Below are 27,908 nucleotides of genomic sequence, written 5' to 3' on the forward strand. Positions count from 1 at the left end.
TGAATTACAGCTGTAAGGTGTGGAGTCCCTCTGTCTTCTTCGCATGTCTAACCTCAGCTGACTCATGTGACAGATGTTTGCAGGGCTTTTTTTTTTCGTTACATTTTTTATTTTATTTTTGAGGATCAGATGCCACATCAGGGTCTGGGAACAGGCAGCTGTGCTACGTCCGTGACACAAACCCTTGCACATAAAGTCGCTGCCACTGGGTATTGCTGAGGAAATGAATGTAAACAGGCACACAGAAAGGTAAGATGGCAGGGTCATGTTTCACAAGCCTATTGGGTGGTTAGGTGTTATAGCAACTGAAGCCAGGCCTCCCCTCAGGTGAAAAAGATAAAGTAAGTAGCTGGAACAGAGGTAGCCTGTCAAAATATGATGTGTGGTGGGATTAGATGGCTCAGTCGTGAAACCTGTACACATTAAGTGTACAGTGACAACACTTTGTCTGTGTTTATGATCTTTATTACATTAACTTCCTCGGTTGTAATTATTTTGTCAAAACAGGAATCATTTTGTCAGGTGGCCTGTATTTCACTTTGAGAAAAACCAAACCAAAAACCTCCAACTTAAACCTGAGTAGTTGGGTAGGCACATTCAACTGGCCTTGGAGCTCTTTCAGAGTCACCCTCTACCCTCTTCTTTATCTCTGTCCCATCACAGCCACTCAAACTAAATAATTCACACTCGTGAGAACTAAAGCTGGCATCCTGCAGGAGTCCATGAGCAGGATACAACCAGGCAGGAGAAAAAGAGCAGTTAACTAATACAACTGTGCCCTCTATTGGTAGACTGTGATAGTGAGTTTTGTTCTTCAGTAATCCAACTTGTGAGGGGAAAGTGTAAGTTTTCACTTCATATAAATTTGTTTGTTTTTTTGGTGCCTGTCCTGTTCAGCTATCAGAATTGTTGTCTGAAGGGCAGGAAAGATGCCCAATGGATTTATTTTTTCAAGTGGTCCACTTGATTGATCTGTATTATTATTGTTCATTTATTTATTTTATTTAAAGTTATTACAAATTGGACAGACAACTAGACAGAAAGGGTAAGAAAGAAAGAAAGAAAGAAAGAAAGAAAGAAAGAGGGGAAGGGGGGCAGTAAGAGAAGACACTGAGAAAATCTGTTGGATCACCTACTGTGGAGATACAGAAAATTATTTTACTGCTAGAATATAACCTGCATTATTAACATTGCATTAATAATATATCCTACAGCCTTGATATTGCATTAAAGATGTTTATTAAAGCTATTGACACCATGTTAACCTTTTATTACAGGTACAGCCAGAAGTATCTTATACACGTTGCATGTTTGTGCTCATTCAGAGTTGATGTTCAGTCTATTAAAGAAGGTCTCAAGCTTTGTGAAGCGCTATGACTTCACAATCTATTGTGTAGGAGACTTAGAGCATAGAAGGCAGCATACACGCTTACAAACACATAGAATCCATACACCTGCCAGGCCAAGGCCTGAAATTCATTTAGCTTCTAACTGCAATGCAGTTACTGCATTGCAGTTTACTTGGTTACAGATGACCGGAGTCAAGGATCAGCCCTCAGAGACCCTCGAGGCTTGAAGTTCATTGCCATGTATGGAAGGTGTTATAGAAATAGGAAGTTCTGTGTCTGTTTTTACCCATTTAAGATGTACCATTTACTGTAATCAACATCTTTGATCTGTAATTGACGCCATGAAGGGGGCGGTATCCCTGATGCTTTAAAAGTGTTCTCAGTCATGGGGTTCAGTCATGGGGTTCTCATTGTTGATTTCACAACACTACTAAAAGAAGAAAAAAGAAAACAAACAACAAGAGAACAATGCGATACAGAGATCAAAGTAACAACCTAGATACCTGTGAGAGTAAATACTAAATATTGAATGTTATTGAGCAGCATGCAAGACTGACAGCGCACGATATGCTTTAAGGTAGTAGCCAAGGAAGATGTAGTTTGTGTCAGTGAGCGTCCGTGTGTACACCTGTGTGCATGATCGCGCTTGAGTTCAAAAGGTTTATCCACGTAGCGATCTGCTAGAGCAGGGGTGGGCAATTCCAGGCCTCGAGGGCCGGTGTCCTGCAGGTTTTAGATCTCACCTTTGGTCAACACACCTGAATCACATGATCAGTTCGTTACCAGGCCTCTGGAGAACTTCAGGGCATGTTGAGGAGCTAATTTAGCCATTTAAATCAGCTGTGTTGGTTCAAGGACACATCTAAAACCTGCAGGGACACCGGCCCTCGAGGCCTGGAGTTGCCCACCCCTGTGGTGTGGGGAGCCATAGCCCCGCCCCCAACCGCATGAAGCAGACATGGAAGAAACCCAGGCCAGGACATCCACAGGGTGCAAAAGCCCAAGGAGGACCACCGGAGAGGCAACCTTGCCACCTTCATTAACACTTTAAATCCATTTCAACAGGAAGTTGAGTCGCTTACCACCATAACCACCATGGACCATAAGAACAGCCTGCTTTATCACTTTTATCACAACAGAAACTTGTATGGAGGATGCCCTGGCATTGTGAGGGCATCCTGGAGGATCTCCTCCCAAATCTGCACCAGGGCATCACTGAGCTCCTGGACAGTCTGAGGTACAGACAACAAACATAATGTCCCAGAGGTGCTCTTTTGGGTTTAGGTCAGGTATTCTATGGCGAATGCTAAATTGACCTTACAGTGCAGTGAGCACGGGAACAAATAAAGGATGTCAGGCCCTCAGGCCAATGTCATGAAGTCTGTTTCTGATTGTTTGGTCAGAGACGTCTGCACCAGTGACCTGCTGGAGGTCATTTTGTAGCTCTGGAAGTGCTTGTGCTGTTCCTCCTTGTACAAAAGCGCAGATACCAGTCCTGCTGATAGGTTAAGGGCCTTCTACAGCACTGTCCAGCTCTCCTAGAGTAACTGCCTGTCTCCTGGAATCTCCTCCATGCTCTTGAGACTGTGCTGGGAGACACAGCAAACCTTCAGGTAACAGCACATACTGATGTGTTGTCCAAGTGTTGCCTCATGTTGCCAAATATAAAACTACTGAAAAACCAGTGAGAAAAGATGAGGAGGGGTAAATGTCATTGCCCTCCACCTGTAAAACCGTTCATGTTTGGGGGTTTGTCTCTCATTGTCCCTCTAGCACACCTGTTTTTCATTTCATTTCATTTGACTTGATGCTAAACTCTTCCTTTAATTGTTTTTGAGTAGTATGGATCTGCAACAGTGTTGAACATTCTCAAGGCATGCACTGGCTGATAAGACAATATCTATATATGGATACAATTTAGACTTGAGTCAAGGATCCACCTCCCACAGCTGAATGGAGGTGGTTTAGCTGTGGTGGTTTAGTTTGTTTAGCTGTGGTTGACCGATCACAGATGTGTCCTGATTGGTTTGAAGCTCTCTTCTGCAAGTGTTATGTGTTCCTCATCTGTGAGAATGTGTCAGTCTGCTTAGGCTAGAGTCTAAATTTGAAATCTTGCATGAGGTGGTTAGCGTCAAACCCCTGCTTACATTCCAGTGGGCTGTGACTGTGTGTCCACACATCTGCTGCAGTAGGTACACTCAAGGCGTCCTCATAGTGTACTCCAGATAATCTTTAAAAGAAATCACATTAAAACTACTTAATCATATCTGCAGATATCCTCATGCACGTCTGCGAGTGAGTGTAATCTCAGCTTTGTGGGTGGTTTGTGATCTTGCCACCTGCCCAGAAATATAAAATTATTCTTGCCTCCTGCGTTAGTTTTGTTCACTCAGAGAGTTTTCGTAACAATTTTGGTCATGTGTGATGCCAACAGATTTGGAAAATACACAATTGTTAGTGTAGCTTATGGGGACAAGCTGTTTAAATGCCACATGCTGTTTGTTTACTGCTGCCACCAAATGATGAGCTTGTTTTACATCCTTCCTTTGCCCCAGATGGGTGGCAATGCTACTGCTCATTTCAGGGCCTTTAAAACACCGCTCTTCATCCTGTTTGTTTTAGAAACTGCCTTTTGGGTTACACGGAAAATTCTAGAGAAAAGCATTCTTTATTTAGCTGTAAAATGATTGTATCACAATTTTATTTATATAGTCTAAAACCACAATGACAGTCACCTCAAGGCGCTTTATATTGTAAGCTAAAGACTGAACTATAATACAGGCTCTACAATCATAATATAGATTTAAATATTCTGAACATGTTGTATACTTTGGCACTCCACATGTAAAACGTGGGGAGGTGTGGGAAGCCAGATCGGGCGCCCCCCTTCCGGCTCTCCTCTCTCCTCTCTCGGCCCTCTTGTCTTACTTCTCTCTCAGAATCAGAATCAGACTTTATTTATCCCCAAGGGGCAATTAAGATACAACAGAGCAGCATGACGTTGAAGATAAGGACAGGGCATAAACAGGCAATAAGAGTCAGATAATAAATACACAGAATATACAGTATATACACAGTTTTAAAATTACACAGTTTTAAAATTGAATCACCTTTTATCTACACCTTTTCTGTCCCTTTGAAGAAATGAGGCTCCATAAATGTTAAAGAGGTAAGTATTTCTCAGTTGCAGTGAATAAATAGACGAAAATAAACTGTAGAAAACTAAACAGCAGAAAGAAGTATAGAAATAACAATTTTAACATAAACCAGTGACACAATCTGGCGCCTGATCAACCCTGGCAGGACCTCTTTGGATGAGGGTGTCCAGTGATAATGGCCGAAACACCCGATGAATCCAAGGTCCACTACTGACGATGTGTCCCAAATTTTAATATGATAATGTAGATCAGATCTCTAATCCTAACCAAGGAAAAATGGCAGATTAGCTTGGGTAAAAGACTGAAAGTTGAGGCACACAGCGATGTGTTCTGGGCTGCCTTTCCTCATAACAGCCATCCCTCAAGATTTTCTCCATTTAAAGCCATGCATTATCAGGGATTGTAAACTCAAGTCCTTTTACTGAATTAGGTATTTTGCCTTGCAAGTTATTATTAGCACATGTTTACCCATTATTGTAAACATGTGCTGTAACTTTAAGATAAACATTTTTTGAGGGTTTTTTTTTTAGAGAAAGGTTAAATTTTAAGTTCTTTTGCAGACCAGAACTATTTCTTTTAGGTAATAACAAGTCGTTTTATGTTTTTTTCTTTTGGAGGGAAAAAAGATAAAAAGTAAAATAAAGCATAAAACATTTAACTCCAAAGACAGTCTGACAGGTAAAATAGGCAGACAGAATCTTTTAGGTTCTATAGTAACACAAACACTAAAACAGCTGCTAGGAATGTTTTTCTAATCAAACCTGCTGTGATAGATGGACTCTATTTTATCTATTTTACTATAAGAGGAAAACGCCATCCTTTTAAGACACAAATCTTACTATTTCTTTGTTGAAACAAGTCCACGAAGAACAACATGTTAGTATTAAATTAGCCGTCTTATCTAAATGTGTTTTGCATCAGCAGTCTCGTCATCCGTCCTCCCCTTCCTCCCAACTGTTCTATAATTGACTCAGAATGCTCGGCCAGTTGCATAAGACACGCTCGGTTGTGCAACCCTCTAGAAAATGCTGGTTTGGGATTAAGAGGTTTATTACAGGATTTCTAAATGAGCGCAGAGGGAGGATTTGGGAAATCTCAACAGCGGTAGCTTTGCTAGAAGACATATGAAGAGGATCACAAGCCCATTGTTGTGTACGTGTGTGTGCGTGCGTCTGTGCGTGCGCTCTAAGCGCGACTGAGGGGAATCCCATCTAAAAGCTTTAGTCCTCTTGGTTACTGCACAATCTGAAACCCTGAGCGGTATCCCGTTGGAGCTCATAGTATTTACAGGTCAAATTTTGCAAGGTCATGACAAAGCAGCCGCTGCTGAAATAACCTGCAAAAGACAAGAGGACTAAAACATAGACATAGAGAGGGCACACTGAAGGACTGGTTTAGGTGGCTCAATTTGGCCTTCAAGAGGATGATGTAATAGAGATTACAAGGAATTTGTGATTGATGTAATATTGAATCAAATATTCCCGCAATAGTATAGTTGCATGTTAAAAACATCTACCATACTTTAACCTAGCTTCAGAAAAGGTATTAGTACTATGCTCTTGGTGCACATTTGATCGCAACATTCTGCTGTAGAGACTGTAATTCAATATTGGAATAAAAGGAACAGCACCAAGCTGGTTTAAGTCACGTCTTTTTATGTACTCTATGCATGCTCCCTAAGGGGCAGTACTATTAGAAAACTGTAAGCTATGCAGATGATATCCAGCTATCGATCCGTCTATGAAGCCAGAGATGATTATGCCCGCTCCAAAAAAACTCAAAGCAAAATATTAAATAAAATTAAGAACTAAATAACTTAAAAAACAACAACAACCATAAGCAACATTGTTTCTAACAATATGTTGATGACAGGATGGCATTACCTTGGGTCTCCAGTACTACTGTGAGGAAGTTTGGAGAAAGTTTATGTGTCCATGAACCCTAACATACTCTAACATGAAGACATGAACATTAAAAATGTGCATTAATTACTTTGAGGCTGGTTTTAATGGGTTTCCTTATCCGGTCGTTAAGTCTGACGTCACTAGCCGTGTCTGGGCCTAAACTCCGCTGCAGGTCCATATATCAAACGATCACTATGGCATTACTGAGAGTTGAAAAACTGTCTAAAGTCTTTCATCTTTAATAAAATGATCAGCGTTCTGCTCTACCAGGTGTAACAATTGAGTTTAACATCCAGGCATCCATGAAAACGGAGTTTATGACATTTTACGGAGTTAGAAGTTAGCAGGGAGTTAGCTCGCTAGTTTCTATCTAAATACAATATAGCATGTCCTGACTGCGGGGTTTTGGAAACAAATTAAAACGTACAGCTCTGCTATCACTTCCAGCATAAATGAAGACAGAAAACTAAACAGCAGTGACATTTGCAGGGTTACTGAAGTTTGGCTAGCTGGTATATAATGATGTGCTACGTGACCGCTAGCGACACAGTTATGTTAGCATAATATAAACAAGCTAACTTTTTTTCCACTCGATAAAAGTTAATGTGAGTGTTCTCGGTGGTCAGGAACAAATGTAATCGCATGGCAGGATGCTGTAAAAGGACCAAACTTCAGCCAGGAGAACAACTGAGATAATCCATCCACAATACTGCTGCATGGGCTGGGCTGTAGTTACATCCTAAGGTTTTAAAAACTGAGCTTAAATAAATGATTAGCGGTAATAAAAGCCGAGGGAGGTCAACAGTGATCACTGACTGTTTTAGGAGCTTTTTGAGATTAAATAGAAGAAAATACAAAACATTAAACATGTTAACAACACAAAAGCCATATTAAACGCAGACTACTCTAGGCCCGGAAGTAGGATTCGTCATGTCATCACTTAACGACCGGATTATCTGACTGTCCAAGTATCTGATCCAGGGTGGTGCAGTTAAGCAAATTCTAAATCTTACTCCCTGAATACAAATCTCCAGTCGCTCCTGCTTGTGTTTCCTTAAGAGGTAGTCTTAAGAGGCAGACTTCAGCTATCAGGCTCCTCTCCTGTGGAGCCAGCTCCCACTTTGGATTCAGGAGACAGACAGTCCCTGTACTTTTAAATTCAAATTTAAAACTTTTCTTTTTTTAAAGGTGACAGAGTTAGCTTATATGATCTTGAGCTATCCCACACTTTTCAGTTGTCTGTCTACTACTTTGAGGTAAGTCACGCTGACCTGAAAATCGATAACATATCACTCCTTGTCAAACATTCTCCTTGTGTCCATGTGCTGTCATGTGTTCTGTCCGATGAGCCCAGGGAATGTCCTTCTTAGACGATGCCTACATACAATGTCCAAAGTATTTCCCAAAACATCATATGTAGGTTACCTGTGCTCAGAACAACCAACATGTTGGAATACAATACTTGTAAAACAGGTGAAGCATTATGTGGATCCAAGAAATTGTCCTGTAGTGATAATCTACTGTGATATTCCAGTATGTATTACTGTTAACTTGTGATAACTTTGAATGCACCACTGCTAATTACCAAATTACATGGCGACATCAACAGTTCATTTCTGATATCTCATTTAAAAGTGTAGACCTGGGCTAGCAAGGTTAACAAGGTGCATTCATAATTCACTTTGATATTACATGCTAACTTAGGTTAGCAAAAAAGACACGCTTTACTTACTAAAGAAATCGAACAGCTCACTCCGGCTAGTACAATCAAAAGGCAAAGAAGACAAAAAGCACCTGGCCACAAACCCTATCCAATGCACAAAATCTAAAGTAATTAAATGAATGAACTCTGCAGAGAATAAATCTGTACCTGGCTGTAAAAATGTTTGTTTCAGCTCCAAAGATTGTCATTTTAAAATTGGAGTACATTAGGATTGACCCACTTTTGGAGCCACCCCTAGTGGTCATTTGAAGAACTACACCTTTAGGCACTTCCATATTGCCCCCCCCCCCCCCCCCCAAACGATGTAGGTTGCTGCTTCCATAAAAGTAATTATTTGTTCAAATAGCAATCTAAAATTTTACATAGCAGACGGATAAGTGGTGCAAAGCTGTATTTTAATCAGTAGGCTTGTCTTGCTAATTAGGCTTTATTTCATATAATCTGATTAGTGATGCAGAATACTACAGAAAGCTCTAGACAACTCAAACTCTAAGTATACCCTTTCATGTAAAGTCTGCACAAAATACTCTTGAACTACATATGGAAAATCCCGTGCCTCACACATTTGCCTACACAAATGTGAAGGTAATCTAAACATCTACTGTCTTTCTTTGTCTTTTGTTGAAGCTAAAACCACACAAGCAAAGCTGCAGGCCAACCAGGGCAGAACTCTAGTGAAGACAGAGCTACTGCGATCCTCACTGGGCTCATTGGTAGTCTGACAGCAGCCATTGAAAGCACTTGTGATTACTTCCCCGTAATCTATGGTCTTATCTGAGGGGCCAGAGGTCAGTTAACTCCTGTTTCTCTCTCAGTTTCTATCCGTTTCACTCTTCGCTCCTTTCAAAGCTCTCTTCTTTTTTTCTCATTTGAACTCAAACAGTGGAAAGAGGACGGTCAAAGCGGTCTGTTAGCTCAAGATCACTTCATCACACAATTGCTCAAACAGTGGGATAACTTCATACAAGAGGCCCCTCTGGGATTCTGTTACTTCGAAAAGACCAGGAGAATCTCAAAGACTGACATCAAAGACTATGCAAAGGTTAGTATCCTGAACTGTATTTTAAGGATTTATGGAAAGTGCCTATTTTCAAAAGTAAGGTGTCTGAAGTTGCTGTACTCAAGATTTATTTTACATATTGACTCGTTTAAGACATCAGCCTTATTGTGGGTTCACAGGGGGCAAACGCAGAGCAATGTATCTACAATAGATGAACAGTATCCGAAAGTCATGAACCCAAGAAATGAAGCCTTATTAGAACGGTCTCGGTGGATAGCCGTCCGAAAGCCGTTCTTAAAGAAGGGAAACAAACAGAAAAGTTTGACAAATGACATTTTTGGTTCAAATCATTATCAATATGGAGGTCAGAAGAGTGGTACAACAGTGAGTGTCATTTGTAAAGGAGGCTCTGTCATGGCTTGGTGCTGACATTTAAGCCAGCTGTGTTGGCGATCTTATCATCGCTGATGAACACAAGTACCATGGGATTTTGATCCACCATGCAATGCCATTTGGAAAGTGTCACTTTCCAGCATCACAACGACCCACACTGCATTAAAAGCATACCTAGATAGAAAACAACACAGTGGAAAACTATTCATGGACTGGCCTCCCCAGCATTACTGAAGGAGTGTGGGATCATCTCGACAGAGAGAAAACCAAATAGCAGCAGAACTCCAAGAAGCCTGGAGAGCTCATTTTAACTTCTAGATCCAGTATCCACCATGTTTCAGTGTTTGTTTGTTTATTCCATGGCAGAGCAGACAGAGATTTGAAATATCAGGTAGACCTTGGCAAACAGGTCTGTAAATATGCCAGCAATTTCTTTATAAGTGTGCTTGAAGAAGCTAAGTGATTTTTTTTATAAAGAAAAAGGAGGAAGCTTTTGTTATTGGTGACTTTTACACCCCTTAAAACCTGTCACGTCTGGCAGCAGAATTAGAATGCGATGTTGTGCCGGAAAATTTAGATTTTCCAAGCATATAAATAATCTATAGGCTCCTCTTGTCCCTGTGTTTCCTTTTTCTGTTAATTTATCCATTGCTATTAGTGTCATTTTGGTTATTACAGTAAATGTATAGTATCAGCTGGCAGGCAGGGCAAAAAGGAATAGGGCCAAAACAGGATTTATATTATATTGTTACTAGTGTTGATTTGAAGAAAGTTTAACAGGAGAAACTAACAATAAACTTTTAAAAAATATTAAAAACAACACTGAAGATATTTCCTATATATGACTCAATAGAAAAGATGATATTGCTGCAGTAGCGGGTTGATTTACAGCGATTAAGTGCATTATAAGGAGGCCATTGTTTAGCCACCTGTTCTATAATTTATCAGGATGTGAGAGAGGCAGCCACAGGGCGGTGGTAAGGAGAAGTCGCGGTGTTTCCGCTCGCGTCCCGTTTGTGAAGCTTTGCTGTGAAGCGTCAGCCCCCGGCGGCGGCGGCCCCTTTAAGAAAGAAGCGCCGCACACTGACGAAATTTCCCCGGCCCTGCTCTCTCTGCCAGTCTGTGTAGATCGACAACAGATCGGAGCAGCGCCGGTATCTGCAAGCTCCGGGCCAACGGCGCTGGTCAGGAAAGCTCTCTCCAGGGAGGAGGGGGGACACGCAACTGGTATTTTTTTTCCCACTGTCTGCCTGCCTGACCGCTCAGCTCTCAGCAGGAGACGACATTTAGTCGGCTTTCAGAAATTAGCGGATGTATCGTCGGGATGGATGGACGGAGTGAGCGGCATTCGCCGTGAGACTGGCGCTAATTTGACGTCCTGAGCAGCAGGTGTACAGAAGGATAAAGCAGACTAAAAGGCAATCTCAGTGTTCATGAAACTTTGCTACGATTTACGTGCTGGGTAAGAAACGCTTATTTTATTTGTGAAACACAATAAATGGCTGTCGTTCTGGAGGGGAGGGAGAAAAATGAGGGGTATTATTTTATGACACCCAAGCTGTCCCAGCGTCTCTTCGGGGTCACCCAAAATGCGGATTATTTTGGTTTTCTTTTTATCTTTCCTGAGACCGCTAACTCGAGGCCTAAGTTCAACCCCCACCGTTTGAAATTAGTCGCCCTTAACAGATAAAAGTATAACGGACGCATTTGTTGTATCGTGTTAGTTAGTTTGGCCTAACTGTGCCAGAGTCTGACGGCTTTTGATGCTGTTTAAAAGAGAGAGAGGAAAAACACGCTTCTTCTCATTTCCTGGCCCAGTGTAACAGTGAATTTTTAAAATCAACTTCTAGTCTCAACCGAAACACTCAAAAGCACTTAAAAACAAACAAATGTTAGCGTAATATTTTACATATTTTCATGTTTTGTACCTCGGTTGCACCCCCAGAAAGATAAAGTGCTCGTGTGGTGTGTTCACTTACAGTCGGAACCTCTGACCTCTAAAAGGTGCTGTCAAACTGGATTTTTGATTAAACCAGTTGGTACAGGGCTTTAGTTTTTTTGTCGCCATACAGAGTTCAAATGTGATTACTATTTGATCAGAATCACGTTTTAACATCCTATGGAGGAGCGTGACCAGTTGTTGAGGAAGAATCTATTGTTTATATCCTTGATTATGTAACTGCAAGGTGAAATAATAGCGCTGATGCTGCATGGCCAGAGGGCTGGAGGGCAGGAAGGAGTGTGTAATTTCCATGCTGTTGGCTGTTACATCATGTGCTGATCGTGACTGTTTGAGTAAACCTCACTTCAGCAGCCCCGCTCAATAATGCAGGAATTCATATTAACAGAAGTATTTCCTCATGAGTCATTTGTTTTTGGGTTTGAGTTTGCATATCAGTGGTACATCACACGGCATGCATGACCCTGAGTGGCAGCATTCAGATGCTGCACTGCCCAAACAATAACCCTTGACATGATGTTAGGGGGAAAAAAAGCCTGCCTTTTTATTTTCGTTGAGCAAAAACCCCACTTTGCCTAAAGGGTTGCATTAGTGGGTTAGATAAAAGCTGGCGTATCCTTGTCCCCACCATTATTCTTCTGTCAGTATTTGTTCGCTGGGGGCTGTGCTTGTGCTTGAAACCTTTGTTTTGCTTTCAACTATAAACAGAGCCGGATGTGTCTAATAGGTCTTGTTAAAGTTCATCATATCTGCGCTCTCCTCCTGCCTTCCTGCTCCCTCCCAAGGGTTGACATCAAATGAAAAGGCTGGGCTCAATAGAAGCATTCACAGTGACGATATGATATGTATGGAGATAGATTTTGTCTTTAATCAGAGGCGTGATGCCTATATGCTGATATGGAAACTTGCGATATCTCTGCGCTGTTACAGTGCCATTGTTTGTTTTAGTTATTATTCTGCTTGTCAGCAGCCTGATGCTGTTCGTCTCTTCTGACCATCTGTCGCCCTTCACCTGATTATTAATGCAGGAAAGTGAACAAAAGTTGCAGCTGCCCATTGGAACATTCTGGCTGTTGCCTGTAGATGAGTTATTTAAAGGTCATGTCCCTCCCTCCCTGTCTCTGAGTGTCTTATGAAACTCATACAAGTTGAGAATAGCTCCACGGGTGAGTGTCTTGCTTTATTCAGCCTTGTTTCTACAGAAACTAAGCACCACGGATGATGATGAGGATGACGATGAAAGCAGGATGTCCCTACATGGGTTTATACACCACGTTCAGTGAAGGCACCTGTAACGGGAAGCTAGTTCTAAAGCATCAGTCACCGAAATGGAAACACCGCACTGTGGCAGGTCTTTGTTTTCTTTTTAAACAAGCCTTTATTATCAGACCTGACTGCTAATGTCCCAGAAAATATACAGACAGTGGCCCTCATGTGTAAGCGCTCAAGCTTTATTGGGCACCCTTTCATGTATGGTTGATGGACACCAGTGATATAGTTATGACTGAAATTAAACTAAGAACCATTTCATGATGTTTAGACATAAAACCATGTAATGAGTGTCTCTCATGATAATGCGTTATCATGGCTACAAAGACAAATGTTTAACTTAAGAGGTTACTATGCCTCCTGATGAGTGCATTATGTTGATTTCATAGGGCTCCTCAGCTAGTTGCTTTGCAGGATTTTATGAGCACGTCTATGAAGCTGTTAATAATCCAGAGCAATAATGTGATTAGTTTGCACTTTTATTGGGGATTTTGTTACTGCAAAAGTGTATAAGTTACGGTTTTCACCTTGTGAATGTGTGTGCGTCGTCTTGTCAGAGTGCGGTCTTGACGACACTTTGTGTAGCAGCAGCTACTAGAAATGTGCTTTTGAGTGCTTCGCCAGATCTGTCTGTGGCAGATTCTTGTCAGCATAATTTCTGGCGTAACTTTAAGTTACGTGTCTGCAGGTTTCAGTGCACTTAGTTGCTGGCACGTGATTGGCTGATTGGATATTTGGGATAACAAGCAGTTGAACAGGTGTATTTAATGAAGTGGCCTGTGAGTGTTTGTAAAATTTTCAGAGGGAGGCAGTGCTGTTTCACCATGCATAGACTTTACTTTGGCGGGCTGCCCAGGTATGTGGACAACAAATATATTTGGCTAAATTGCTATATTGTATCATTTATCTTTTCATCCAACAGCGCCATCTGCAGTTTACTAATAAACACTTCCTTTGTTTACAGTGAATAATTCTATTCATTTCTATTAGTACTGCTCACTTAGCCCTGACCCTTCCTTAACCCTCCGAGGGTTAATATTAAGGCTAAAGTAAATACTAAGTATTATTAGTTTTAATCCACTGAAACAAAAATATTTCACAGCTTGTGCCTCGAATGTTTTGATCACAAGTTGGTGTTTTGATTAATATTAAAAGGAATAGCACATTCATTGTTTTGCAGATGATACCCAGCTTTATCTGTCATTGAAGCCAGACATAGACCAATTAGTTAAACTGCACGAGTGTCTTAAAGACAAAGGTCTGGGTCACCTCTATCAGGTGACATTGAACCCGCCCGTAGTTACAGCTCAATAGGCTGCTCAGGGCTTCCCATGATGCACTGTTTCTTCTTCATTCACCCCTTTTCAACATCTGTGTGTATACTTTGCACTAGGGCTGGGCCATATCATACCTTTCACAGTAATACCGGTATAATGTTGGGCAACGATAAGAAAATGAAATATCGCGATAGAATATGGGTAAAATGCACATGCGCAGTGCCTTTGTTTTCATACGCTCATGGCGGCGACGGAGAATGAGAAGGGCGAAAGCAGATCGTTGAATGAAACAGATGAACCAGAATTGGTTTGTAAAAATGCTGCAACTTCAGTGGTGTGGAACTGGTTTAGCTTTCGTCCGTCAGATACACAACAAAGCACATTTTTTGGTAGCGCATGCTAGCGGGCCGTCGTTATTACCGTGTTTTTTGGAAAATACGGCACATTTAAAATCAATCCTTTGATTTTTCTGAAAATCGACAGGGCCCCTTATAATCCCGTGTGCCTTATGTAGGAATTCTGGTTGTGTTTACTGACCTCGAAATGATTTTATGTGCACGGCGCTCGAAAATCTGTCAAATGTTTTGGTACGACTTTGCTAAGCTACGAAGCTGCACCGCTTGATGGATTGTCGGAGTTTTCCGGCTATCGTAGGCAGGAGGCCTCTGCTCTCGCCTCCTTCCCCTAACCCCCAATTGGTCGCAGATGGCTGCCCCTCCCTAAGCTTGATTCTGGTGGAGGTTTCTTCCTGTTTAAAGGGGAGTTTGTCTTTCCCACTGTCGCCAAGTGCTTGCTAGGGGGTTGTCTGGTTATTGGGGTTTTCTCTGTATTATTGTAAGGTCTTTACCTTACAGTATTAAGCCCCTGGAGGCTCCTGTTGTCGTTGTGATTTGGTGCTATGTAAATAAAACTTAACTGAGTGCTTTTGAGATGTGTAAAATGTCAGTTTTAGTTTTAGTTTCACCTCCATGGGAAACCACAAGTTGCAGAAATAACTCTTGAGTAAGTCGACTAAAGGGCATAAGACTGCCTGCAAAAGCATGACCATGTCTGGCTGTTGTAGCGGGCGTGACCCACATGACCACGAGTAACTTCAGGCTATTAAGGTCATTAGCAGGCGATATCCCAAGAAGACACAGACATGTATACACACACACAGTGTATTAGGCCTTAATACACCAGGCTTGTAAAGCTCCTCACCCTTAACTAAGGCATACAATAATAAACCATTTCAGCCATTGTAATTTTGTTTTATGTGCATATGTGTGTTTGTGCATCTCTCTGCTGCTCTGTTGTTTGGTTTTATGTCAGCAGCAGGCTCTCTCCCCTGGCTGGTGTGTTCACGGTGACTTATGATTAGGTAAAGGTGGGCCGAGGTGTCTTTGTGTTTGTACATAGCCGAGCAAATGACTCATGAGGGCTGTTTGTGTGTATACCCACAGTAACAGTCGCAGCGATCAGACCTTGAGCTAAAGCCCCTTCCTCCTCCTCCTCCACTTCTTCCTCCTCCTCCTTCTGTCCTCTCTTTTCATCTTTTCATCCTCCTATTTAAGCTGCTGTGGTTGAGGCTGCTCCTGGACCAGAGAAAGAGAACCTTTTAAAAAGGAAATAAGTAAACAGGAGGTAGCCTGAAGAACACTCCGGTGAAAGGAGGCAAAGAATAGCATGGGAACACGCAATGTGCGCTTGAATAGGAGCTTGCCTTGAGACTCAATGCTGCGTCATTCGCTGACATTTTTCTGACTGAAAATGTCAGTTTCTGGGGTTGTATCCAAATGTGCCTCTATTTTCTTTTCCAGCAGCCACTATTGATTGATTGATTTATTTATTTATTGATTGTGTTGTATTATAGGTAATCAACAGCCTGGTTGAGCTGACTATAGGGACCGTCTGAGCTGATCCACCGAGCATGCTGTGAGTGGATTCGGGTGGTTACTGCGAGAACAGATTCTAGCGTGACAGGTGTCTAGGCAAGTGGAGGGAAGTGTTTATTAACCTGCCACTCAGCAGGTTTCCATTCACCCCTTGGAGGGGCGCGGGGATAAACCCACCAGTCACGTTTGTAATTTCCACTCACATGTGCCCATGTGGCCTGTTTCTTGTCTTTAATTCACCGCTAGACTTGCTGCCTCAGTGCCAGTCTAATTGTCATTTGTTTGATTACGTCTTTGCCTTGTCTTATTTCCTCTTAGACACGAGGAGTGATGTGTAGTCTAGTCTGTTAGTGCGGCTCTCCACTGAAGTGTTTAGACTTTTATGAAGTTTGTGCTTCAATCTAATGAGCTTCAAACGAGTCCCCTTTATGCGGGCTCAGAGGAGTTACCCACTGTAGCAAATTATAATTCCTAACACGCTGTTTAAAGGCCTTTGAATGTTCTTCATAATGGCAGGTCTGATCAATTTGTTGCTTGTGCAGGGATCGGCTGCTGAGGATTGATGAAATAAGAGTTTTTACAGTATTTGCAATAAGAAAGAAGTGATTCAATCTTTAGGCATAACAAACAAATGGGCAGTTAATAAGAAAAGCAGGTTGGTAGCTAAGGCTGCCACTCCTGAGCTCTTAGAAAAGAAAGTTGGACTAGTCCTGAGTCTGACAACAAGTCAGTATGGTAGAAAGCTTGACGGCTGTCCAGCCATTCACAAAGCAAAGTCTTGACAGGAGTCCAGTCAGATAAACTCTGCGTCGTGTTGTTGTATGGCAGGCATTCGGTCAAGCTGATTAGGTCTCGGGAGGATTAAATCCAGAACGACTACTACCCATCACAGCCATGTTTATTGTATATTCTGGGGTCTGTGCTCAGCTGCAAAAACTGATCGTGGTTTCCACCGACAATAAGGGATTTTTTTTTTCTTTTTAAATATTTATTTTTAAGAGGCTTTCCTTAGGGATGCACCAGTGTTTTTTTTTTTTTGTTTTTTTTTTCTAGCTCTAATATGATAACGATAGCTTAGCTTCAGGTGTCTGCCAAAAAGAACAACTAAAATGTAATATAATAATCAATAAATCCAAATATATCAGTTTACTTAATTAATATTGATAAGATGCAGGTGAAGAGCTGAGCATATTGAGACGTTGCAGAGCAGGTGCACTAAAAGCTTTGGGTGAGAGCGACAGAATGAAGCTGTCTGATCGTGTCTTTGATGTTAACTGACACAGTTTGTGCACGCCACAATGTTAATGTTAGACTGTTAGTGGTTGTGGTTACATACTTTCATACCTTTCATTATCTCGTAACAATAACAGTTTTATTTATATAACAGATTTCATTAGATGAAAACTAAATGTGCTTAACATAGAAAATGAAAAAACTGCGTAGGTTTACGTTGCTTTAAGGCAGTGAAAACAGCAAAACGGAATAAAACAAAACAGCAAAACTTATTAATTGTAGGCCTGTGTGGTTTTGAGTCTGTTTTTGAATGTAAACACAGACGTAATTGATCCCGAGTGAGCAGGTTGGTTGTTCCAGAGAACAGGACCACATTAACTGAAAGCACCTTCAGCAAACTTGGATATGATTCTGGGTATAGTTAAAGATCTGAACCTGATGACCTGAGAGGTCTGACTGGGTTGTAGGCAATCATAAGGTTGTTTACCGTGCTGATAGGAAATGTTAGTGTAGCCATAAAAAAAACCCTGTTTGTTAAAGGACAGTTGATCCAGCTGTCTACTTGATTACAGGAGTAATTGAAGCTGTTGAGGTAAATGGTAAATGGCCTGTATTTATATAGCGCTTTACATATCCAGTCACACACACATTCACACACTGGTGATGGCAAGCTACATTGTAGCCACAGCCGCCCTGGGGCGCACTGACAGAGGCGAGGCTGCCGGACACCGGCGCCACTGGGCCCTCTGACCACCACCAGTAGGCAACAGGTGAAGTGTCTTGCCCAAGGACACAACGACCAAGACTGTCGGAGCCGGGGCTCGAACCGGCAACCTTCTGATTATAAGACAAACTGCCAACTCTTGAGCCAGGATTGCCCACATGTCTCCATGTGTCTCACTAAACGTGTCATCATCATCCATAGGTTTCATTTTTTTATAAGTCAGCTACATATGTGCTAAAGTTAGCTGCAGGTTCTAATTTAGCTTTCAGCCGATCTGATACAGTACACTCTTCAGCTTTTGACATATTTTGTTTTTGAGTAGGTGTACTGATTATTTTAGTGTGAATCAGTACTCGTTAGTACCAACATAACTCGTTGATAGTACAGAGTGTGGTACCCATCCATAGTGTTGTCATGTTTCTGTTGTCCTGTTAGGATTTAAAGTAGACACATGCTGTTGCTTACACTAGTTAACAATGCGGAGCTACAGTGGGCTAAAAGTTTGGGATAGTATAATTTTGGACTTGCACAATCTTTGCACCATTTTTAACTGTTTACCATTCGTTTTGATATCTGTCCCTTACATTCACTTGTTAGGCTGCGGTAGGCTAGATCCTTGTTCGCAGCCAGCAGGCCAAACAGCTTTTTCTGGAAGAAACACTGAGTGCGTGATAGTTGCAGTGAGTCACAGCTAGAGCCTGGCCAGGATAACAGTCAGTTGATAATATTGCAGCACATGTAGCCAAGTAACGTGTTCATCTGAAGTTGCCAGTTAGATTGTGAAATGCATTGCTGGAAAACTAATAAAAATCAACCCACGATTCTTTCTTTTCAGTGACATTTATATTCGTGCACTCATTAAACGCCTGTGTCGGCACTGGTCTCAAGAATTCGCGATCTGCCGGACTGTGCTCGCTACAGTTGGTCAAATCACCTTTAGTTAGCGCTTCTCTGTCACGCGCCATAAAGGAACAGGAAGCTAGAAACAACATAAAGCTGAAAGAAATGTGTTGGTTTTGCTAATTGAGATCAAAACACTACAATAACACAACATTTTATATTTTTATTAATATTTCTATTTTCTGTCTATTAGTCATTTCATACACGGACCAGTTTAGAAACCATGAGTCCTGATCACATACTTCTGGATGGCACTATTGATGTGAAACAGCAGCCTTGACAGCACTGTGATGTGTTTGCCAGAAACAGTTTAGCACCTGTTGTGCTTTGAAGCTGGTTCCTGTTAAACTATCATGACCTGTTTCGCACATTGCTGGTAGATGACTTTGTAAATCCTGTCTGTATTTCGTTACTTTCATAAGGGTCAAGTTTACTGCAGTGGATGATGACTCAAACAGCCCCCAGTCTTCATTAGATGTCAACCCTTGACACGAAAACGCAACCATTAAGCCTTTAACAGCCTCCCACAGTCCCTCTCGACCAGCACCACCTTTCCAGCTATTGATGTGAATTAAATCTGCTGTTTGCTGGAGGAGTGACAGGATACGGTGGCCCCATATTCCTGTGTAGACTAAAAAGAGGAGGAAAATCCAAACACTGGCAAATTTGGAGCCTGAACATGCAGTCCAAGACTGTAGTATGTGTTGGTATGTGAGAAAATGGATCAAGCACCGCCTTACAGGAAGAGAAGCGTGACACGTTACATTTCTTAGATTTAAGATTAAGGTTTTATGTTACAATCAGTGAATATTTTTTAACTAATAATTGAATCCCTTCCTCTGTATGTGCATCAAATTAATTCAGTAAAATATAAACCAAACTATTCTGTAAACAATAATCTGTATATAACGATGAAGAAAAACATGTTTACATGAACTGCAGTGGGTCTGTGAGTTTTGTAAACAACAGGGGAGTAAAGACATTGTTTTCCTCTCAGTGTTAATGACTCGTCCTTTACTGCCTGTTCAGCAGCCCGTGTATTTTGCGCCCGCAGGGTTGCCGTCCGCCATGTTAAGGTAAAGCCCAGGTGTGCGGTGTTGACCATGCTAAAGCGCCTGGACAAGATCCGCTTCCGAGGCCCCAGGACGAGAGACGAATTCCCGGATCTGGCCGAGTCGCCACCTGCCTCCGACAACGAATGTAGCGACGACATGCAGCTGAAGCCGAGAGCAGCTCTGCGTGACACAGAGGACGTCCTGCGAGAACCCGTGAGTGCTCATCATTTTGTTTTCTTCTTTTGTGTTTGTTTGGTTTTTTTGTCCTGTGATGGAAAGGTAAACACACATGGGAGGATTTAGGGTTTTGTTTTTTTTTGTTTTTTGGGGTTGTTTTGTGACTCATCCGTTAGTCCTTCTAAAAAGGGTGTGATGCTAAATCACTGAAGTTGGTGTTTCCTCAACAGAAAAAAGGGGGGAGACAAGCAGGGGATTTTGCTTTACCTTTATCATGCTGGTTTGAATTTCTTCTCCAGTTTAAGGAGCGCTGCAGCTGAAAAACAAAACCATGTTGCTCTTTTTAAAAGTCCCCTTCTTTCTGCTTATCTGAAGAGGAATGAAAAAGGGAGGGCTCATCATGAAAAGAAAAATGGAGGAGATGGCGGCAGTGAGGTTTTTCTAATAGTGGACATAAGATATAGATAGCCATCAGCATGAGTCAAGAGCCTAAATACTGGAAGCATTTGTGAGAAGTAGAGAATGAAAAATGGTGGGAGAGAAAAGATTTAAGCGGGGAAAGTGATGGAGGAGGCGAGAGGACAGGAAGTTGGCCTCAGAAGATTGGACTCCAAGATGTCTAGAGGGGAGGGCATGGACAAGATCCAGAGGAAACTGTAAGAAGACTAAACTTTGTGACAAAATAAAAAAAAACACCATGTTTTCTGATATTTCTTCCCCCCACGCTGGATGCTGTTCTGAAATCTGAAGCTTTCTTCTGCCCTCAGTGGTGACTAAAAACGGCATTGTCGTCATTGCCGTGCACACTGATAGATAATTAAATGCACCAGATTAGTCACTTGATCGTATCATTTCCTGAATAAATGCTCAGGAGATCTCTGTCCCCTTTCATTGTTTTTTTTTTTTTTTTTTCTGTCTTCTTCTGTGTCTCTGTTCAGAGAGAGAGTTTAGGTAACTGTTGCTCATGAGGCCTTTCTTTGAGTTTTCCTGCACAAACTTGCACAAATCAAATGAGTGATCTAGCCGTGAATTCCCTTTTGAGCATACTTTATAGGCATGTGCAACGTGTCTGTATTTTCATGTGTTTGTTTTCACATGTGCAGCTGTGCTAGGATATAATTTTTCTGTCTCTGGTGTTTGCCTGTGTGCATTCCAGCCCACTGAGAAGGCATCACCCACATTACAACACTGATGACTCACACTCTGAAGCCCTAAAATAGACCAAGCTTGCTCTCATCCCTGCTGGGATGCACACATGAGGCATGCACTTTCTCCCACATTCCCTTGTGTATCTTATAGCCTAAACGGCATGGTGGATATCTCACCTTTAGTCCACAGTACCCTTAAGAGGTCCTTATTGTCACACTGGAGCCCACCCTGGTGGCACAACTGATGTGTGCTTTTTGCCCTTCAGGATTGGGTCATATGGCCTAAGTGGAAACCTAATTTCATTGCCTCATCTGTTTAAAAAGAGCGTGCCCTTGGGTTGCTGAATATATACACCGATACTTCTTGACAAACTAGCTTGTGTCATCCATATTAAATAGGCAGGATGTCATTGAACAGACGAGCGCGTGCGACCTCACCGGCCTCACTTTACCTGCTGGATCAGGCAGCTTGATCACTGCAAATGTTGGACTTTCAGTGTAGCCATTATCTATTGTAATGGTCTCTTTCACCCAAGGCAATGACCAAAATGTAATGTTAATATTCAAATGTGAAAAACTAGACCTGAATTATGTATTCCTGCCATTACGTAGCACATTTTCTCTCATTCTGAAGCAGGATATTGTGGTTATAAAGAAATAACCAAACTAATGAAGCATTGCTTCTGCCGCCAGCCATGCGGAGCATTAATCACCTAAAAAGGACTGACTATAACAAGTCACCCCATGAATTAAAACGAGCTCTACAAATTGAATCAATTGTACTGACTTAAAATACTAAAAGTACCCAATAGGAATAATGTAAAAATCAAATTATAAATGTATTTATTAAGCACATTAAATGACCAAAGTGCTGAAAAAAGGCACAGTGGATAAAATAAACAAGTGAATAGATTTGAAATAAGTAAAGTACATGCTAGCAGGTGCTAAAAGTGTACAGTTGTAGTTGAAAAAGGCACAGGAGACACAGTGTGCAACTCGGTGTCAGAGGCCAATGAAGAAAAATGAGTTTTGTGGGTAGTTTTAGGACAAAATAGAAGGAGCAGGTTTGACAAAGAGGGCAAATGTGTCCTGGAGAAAACGCGGGACCATCCGAGCAGCTAAGTGTCAGCTGATTGGATCTCCATTTGTAGACATCAATATATTCAAATGTCTCCATTTCCTCCAGCTGCATGTGTGCATTTTAATTAGATGCATTTGTTCCTTTTAAGTTTTACATATTGTCATGCATTTAAAATACTTGACCAGCTGTTAGCGCTGAACAGCTTCGAACCTGCCATTCAATGCCAAAGCATATACTCACTAGACATGAGTACTTGAGCCTGTAATGATACCATCAGGATTTAAACTCAAGACTCTTATTTCTCTCTGTTTTTCATATTAAGGTCCAAAGATCAGTTTTGTAATGGCAGAAAAATCCAAAAGAGTTGAGCTCTGGGTTACAGTCATCCTTTTGAAATGTCAACAGTAGCCAAACCTGATTTATATACTTTGTAAACACTGCAGAATACAACTGAGTGGGTTTAAATTTGTCATGTATGAGGAGCTGTGAGCACCCTTTAAGATGTTGCTGTGGCAAGCCGTGTCTTTTCTTAGTATACCTTCTAAGATGTATATTTTTAATCAGTTTTATTGGATTTTAAAGTGACTTTTCAAGCAACACCTCAGATACCTGAGACATTTTTTAGAAATCACATGGTTAACAGCAAATCTGCTTGGGAAGGGGGGAGGGTGGGTAGTTTCACTGGTAGAGAAACAAAAGTGAAAGTGAGAAGAGGCACAAATAATACTTGTGTGACTTTACAGCTGCATGTTCGTTAACAAGGGCTGCTATACTTGCATGTGCCTGCTATTGTCTATTGTGGGTTTTGTTGTGTTTTTTTTTTTTTTTGCTGCTGCCAAATACATTTGTTAATTGTTTATCATTAGACTTGACAGATCAAAAAGTACCACCAGCGGCCCGCTTGACCGCTGCTGTGTCAGACACAAAAAAGGTCTCTATTGATGTGCTCAGAAGCAGAGCAAAGCTTTGAAGTCTTCCTCTCTTATTATCACCTTCATCTGCGAGGCTCTCTTGTAGCCTCCTGAGAGAGTTAAAAATCAGGAGTAGAGTGAAGTCGGCACGTGAGATCCCAGGAGCTGCTCTCTTCTCAAATGACTCTGAATCGGGGAGGACTGGACATTTTCAGGGCGACTTGTCCCGTTACCTGAGCACTCCAGCGCAGGAGCCCAGCCCCTACATTAAAGCGCTAAGAGTAGTCTGCCTCTGTAATCTCTCCTCTGTACAAGAAAACTGTTGCTAACCAGGACATCTCTGCATTTGTCTTGTTCTGATGATATTCTCCTAGAGGCTTGAAGAAAATGGAAACGGAGGTGCTGTCAGACAGGAAGTGTTTGCATCGGCAGAGTTTAGCAGAGTAAGTCAGTCATAACTTGACATTTTAACCTGACTTGATTTAGACTTTCAAGTTTTTCCTCTTTAAGGTTGGCCACAAACCCAACTTCTAGTCACGAGCAGGCATAAAGTCTGTACAGCAGGTATCACTAAAATAAATGGATCGAGTTATATATCGATTTTTAAAAGCCGGCCTTCAAACAGGAAGGGCTGAAAGAGATATCGAGGAAGTGATTGAGAGGTTTCAGTTTGTGCAGGATTTTGAAGGAGCTGTCAATTTATGTTGGGCTTCTAGCCAACAGCTGGCAGCATCATCTCTTTTCAGGCTTTAAACAAGTAAAAGCAGCTGAATACTCCCCAAAAACATTATTATTATGTATACTTTTTAGGAGCTGACTACTGTTTGTTTTTCTCCCCCCCCCCCCCCATTTTTCCACACCTCACTTTCTTAAAAAAAAAAAAAAAAAAAATACTGTGATCAGAACAATTACATATTTATATCCTGGTGTTTGTGGATGGAAGCGGCCGGTATAATCATGAAGCCTATAAAATAAGTGAAGTGAGAAATGGCTAACGTGAAGCAGAGAGGTGCAGAAACTACTGAGAGTTGTGGTTCAATAAACGGGACTGTCTGTGAAGAGCTAAAGAGCTCCAGGATGAAGTGGGTTAAATCTGCTCCTTGACTCGGATCACCCACACAGTTATCCAGTCACAGACAAAAAAGGTGCAAATCATGGAGACGCGCAGAAACCAGTTTCTTGAATCTTGCAGGACTGCACAATGGCAGCATATTTTTAAAACTCAGAGGTTTATGAAGGTGCTTTATATTGTAAGGTAAGAATCCTACAGTAATACTGCAAAAACCCACAAAATTAGAACAATGAGTAAAGGACAGTGGGAAGGAAAAACTCCCTTTTAACAGGAAGAAACCTCTGGCAGAACCGGGCTCGGGCAGGGCCAGCGGACTTGACTGGCAAAGGTGTGATGACTAAGCAGCAATAAGAAAAATTCAATTTTAGTCAGTTGAAGCTGATCACTATTCATAGCAGAAATCACTCAACAGTTGGATTTAAAATTAAAAATATGGGTGGAGTAAATGAGTTCAACAACATCTCTTAGCTTCTGTTTTATACCAGACAGACTGGATTAATATTGCATTTCAAATAGATTCCAGGGCGTGACCTTATGCAGTCTTTTGCTGAGGTTGCAGATAAATGGTTGAAGGCTGAGTGGGTGTGATGCAAAGTACAAGTTGATATTTATATAGCAGCCCTGTTGCTTGGAGAATTTCATTAGATGGAGGTGTTTCCTGTGATTTGCATACTTGTCACAGTTATATCTGTTCAGTTTTCTCAGCGTGCATTCTCAGAAGAGATTGAGAGTTTCTCTTTTTTTCCAAACGGAGGGTTTCCTAAACTCACATCACATGCTCAATAAAAGGAGAGAGGGGGAACACAATAATTAATTAGCCGATATTTGTCCAGGGTGACGTCAGCGTTTGACCTACTTTTGATAACCAGGACATTATGAGTGTGAGCGGGTGCCTGCTTAAAGCATCAGAGGTGTGTTTAAGTGATGCGTCCTCGTAGGACATAAAACAAAGCCGCCAAAATCCAAACTAAAGAGAATCGTTGCTCGCAATGCAGCAAAAAAACATCTGTTTGCCCCTCTGTCCTCTCCTCGCATTTCCTCCTCATCTTTCTTTCATGCCTCTTTTTTTGGCTCTCTTTCATCCTGCTGTCTTCATTTACTTCTCTGCCCTCTTTCACTTTCTCTCTTTCACTCAGCATCCCTCTTCTTCTTCGTGACACACTTCCAGGAGAGCCTCTCATTTGTTTTCTTTGAAGTGCTTCTGTATTCAGGGACGCGCTATCCATCGCGGCGTCGCTGTCTCACCAGCCTTTGGTGTCGTTAGACTTTGGCTCTCTCCCAAAGCACTTTTTTTTTTTTTTAGGTCAGCATCAGTTTTGTGCTATTGCGCTCTCGTCCTCTGTCTCCATTGCTTGAGATGTTGCAGTCTGTCTATGCAGGCACATGCAAGCCTCACTGGTTGCTGTCAGGGAGAAGCTGCTGCAGTGTGTGTGCGTTAGTGTATGCGTCTGTTGTGTGGCGAGAGTCTCTTAAAGGACCCCCGCTATAGTCGAGCAGCGATGCTCAACCTGCAGTGCTCATCATGCACTAGCACAGCCGTCTCTCTCATCCTGTCCTCCTCCTTCATCACCTGCTCTCCCCTTTTTTTCCCTTACCCTTCTCATCCCGCTCCCTTCTCTCTCTCACACACAGTCATCAACTCTCAGTCGTTGCCATACATTTCGTCCACCTACTCTCCCTGTGTGTCAGGGTTGTATCCCTCAGTCATTGCTGTTTGAGTCATCAGTGTTGCTGTAGTCAGAAGAGGTGGGGGGGTTCTCCTCTTTTTCGCCTTCCTCCTGCTATCTCGCTCCTGCTGGACTCGAACCAGGAGAGGAAACATTGGTGTGAGTCACTGCACCAAGCTAATCTGTGTGTATTAGATCATATGGGATCTCCCTGCTTGTGCTCTCGTGTGGATTTTGTGTCGCGTGCATGGAAATAAGAATTCAAATCTGATTTTCTTTGTTGTTTCTCTGTTTTTGTTTGTGTTTGCCTGCGTGCCTGTGTATGTATGCATGAATGAATGTGTGTGTCTGTGTGCACAGGCTGGTTCGGGGTCTCCCACTATGGCTGCAGCCATACAGGACTTCCAGAGGTCAGAGTCAGAGCGGCTCAACGAAGTCAAGGGTCATTTGGAAATTGCCTTATTGGAGAAACATTTCCTACGTGAGTATGCACACACTGCACTTTTCTGGGCATTTATTTTCCAACTAAATATAATTGCTTAAGCTGCTTTTATTTACTGAAACTTTATTTGTGCTGCTTGCACTTAAAGCTGAGAAAAATCCAGTTTTTGAGGTGCCAGTGTAGGTATCAGCCAATCAAATATGTTTATTCAAATGCTCCAGTCTGCCTGTTAAGCCAAAAAAATCTCATGCATTTATTCAGAAAGAGCAAAGTGGCTGTCTGTTATAGTTCAGCATCAAAATGGAGAAGTTGATCACTGAAGTGGCTAATCAGCCTGTTCTAAATGAACGCATTTCCTAACAGGCAGCTAACTTGGCTGATAACTTTTAATTGAAGCTCAGCTACCTTGCTTTGTGATGGTTGGTTACTGTTGCTATGGTAGTCGCACCAGCAAAAATAGCCACACAAACATCCGTAACACCCACCATCGAGCACCGGAGCAGCATATCTGAGTCCTGCCTCAGATTTTCTGAATTACCCAGAACTAGCGATGCAGCAGTTCAGTCGTTTCACTTCAGGTCTTATTTGATCTTATTTGTGCTTGTTAAGCATCTTTACTGTCGTTTACCGCCACACTAGTTTCTTCTTATTTGCTCTGCGTGTACCTTTTCACGTGAGGAGTGGATCTAACGATGAGAATGTTACTAGAGTTGACTCTGACTAAATAAAAGCGTCCCGATGACACAGAGAGGAGGACAAAGCAGCATCAGAGGAGGAACTTTTCATTCGTGTCATCTCATTTAAACCACAGTCTGTGGTTAGGTGACAGACTAGCGTGGAGCAGCTGGTGCACTGCTGCTGACACGTGGCACACGCAGACCAACAAAAAGTGGCTAAAGACACCAGCACCTTCGATTTGCCCGTTGTCAGCGATAGTTGATGTAGCTTTTTGAGTGACAATTTGGCCGATTGGGTCCAAATGTCGGATCTGTCCCATCCCATTCCCATTGTTTTATAGAAAACTTCATATTTGGCGAGACGATTGCAGCTGTAAGAGAACAAGTGAAAATGTCTGTTGCATTGTGTTGCACTGGTGATTTGGTGTTGTAGAGATATCGCCTCATGAATTCATCAGTTTCTTATCTAAATGGCCTTTTTTGTTTGTTTTTGGTGTGTTTGTACGGCAAATGTAGCAGGCAGCCTCTTATGCTGAAGAGATGGTTTTTGGTGTAAAGAGTCTAAGAACTCGTGCTGGCACTTAGTGATGTCTTATCATGCAACTCGACACAGAAATGTGCTAGTCGTGTTGTAGGAGAGATTTTAGAAGTGATACATGTTTCTTATTAAGAAGAATCACACATGTTGTAAGTTCTTGCAAAGTGACAAACGTAATCTGTGTCATCTTGTGATCTCACTGAATTTGCGGTTTAACTGTCTGAGACTGCAGTCGGCTTGGTTTTATCCATTGCTCGCAGTTGTTGTGCACAACATTGTTATGTTGGGCTGCCAATCTGTTAGATTCAAGAAATGCTAATGAGTTGCTCAATTTAGAAGCTGAAATAGAAGCTCCTATCTGATAAGCAGTACTTGG

General features: G+C 41.9%; 1 protein-coding gene across 6 annotated transcripts in view; it reads left to right on the plus strand.

Annotated features, from left to right (window-relative positions):
* Positions 1-8,906: 8,906 nt before the first annotated feature.
* gramd4a (GRAM domain containing 4a) overlaps positions 8,907-27,908 on the plus strand; it is a 54,252-nt gene continuing 35,250 nt past the window's right edge. For 2 of the 6 annotated variants that reach the window (XM_080887106.1, XM_080887107.1), the window contains exons 1-3: positions 10,585-10,989; positions 19,819-20,032; positions 26,236-26,356. In XM_080887106.1, the coding sequence (XP_080743232.1) occupies positions 10,961-10,989; positions 19,819-20,032; positions 26,236-26,356 (364 nt within the window). In that variant the 5' untranslated portion in view covers positions 10,585-10,960. Of the gene's footprint in view, positions 8,923-8,984; positions 9,177-10,582; positions 10,990-19,818; positions 20,033-23,510; positions 23,580-26,235; positions 26,357-27,908 lie in introns of those variants that run through there. The other 4 variants (XM_080887104.1, XM_080887105.1, XM_080887103.1 and 1 more) reach the window with 4 other exon arrangements.

The sequence above is a fragment of the Rhamphochromis sp. 'chilingali' genome (assembly GCF_963969265.1).
Source record: "Rhamphochromis sp. 'chilingali' genome assembly, chromosome: 7".
Lineage (NCBI taxonomy): Eukaryota > Metazoa > Chordata > Actinopteri > Cichliformes > Cichlidae > Rhamphochromis > Rhamphochromis sp. 'chilingali'.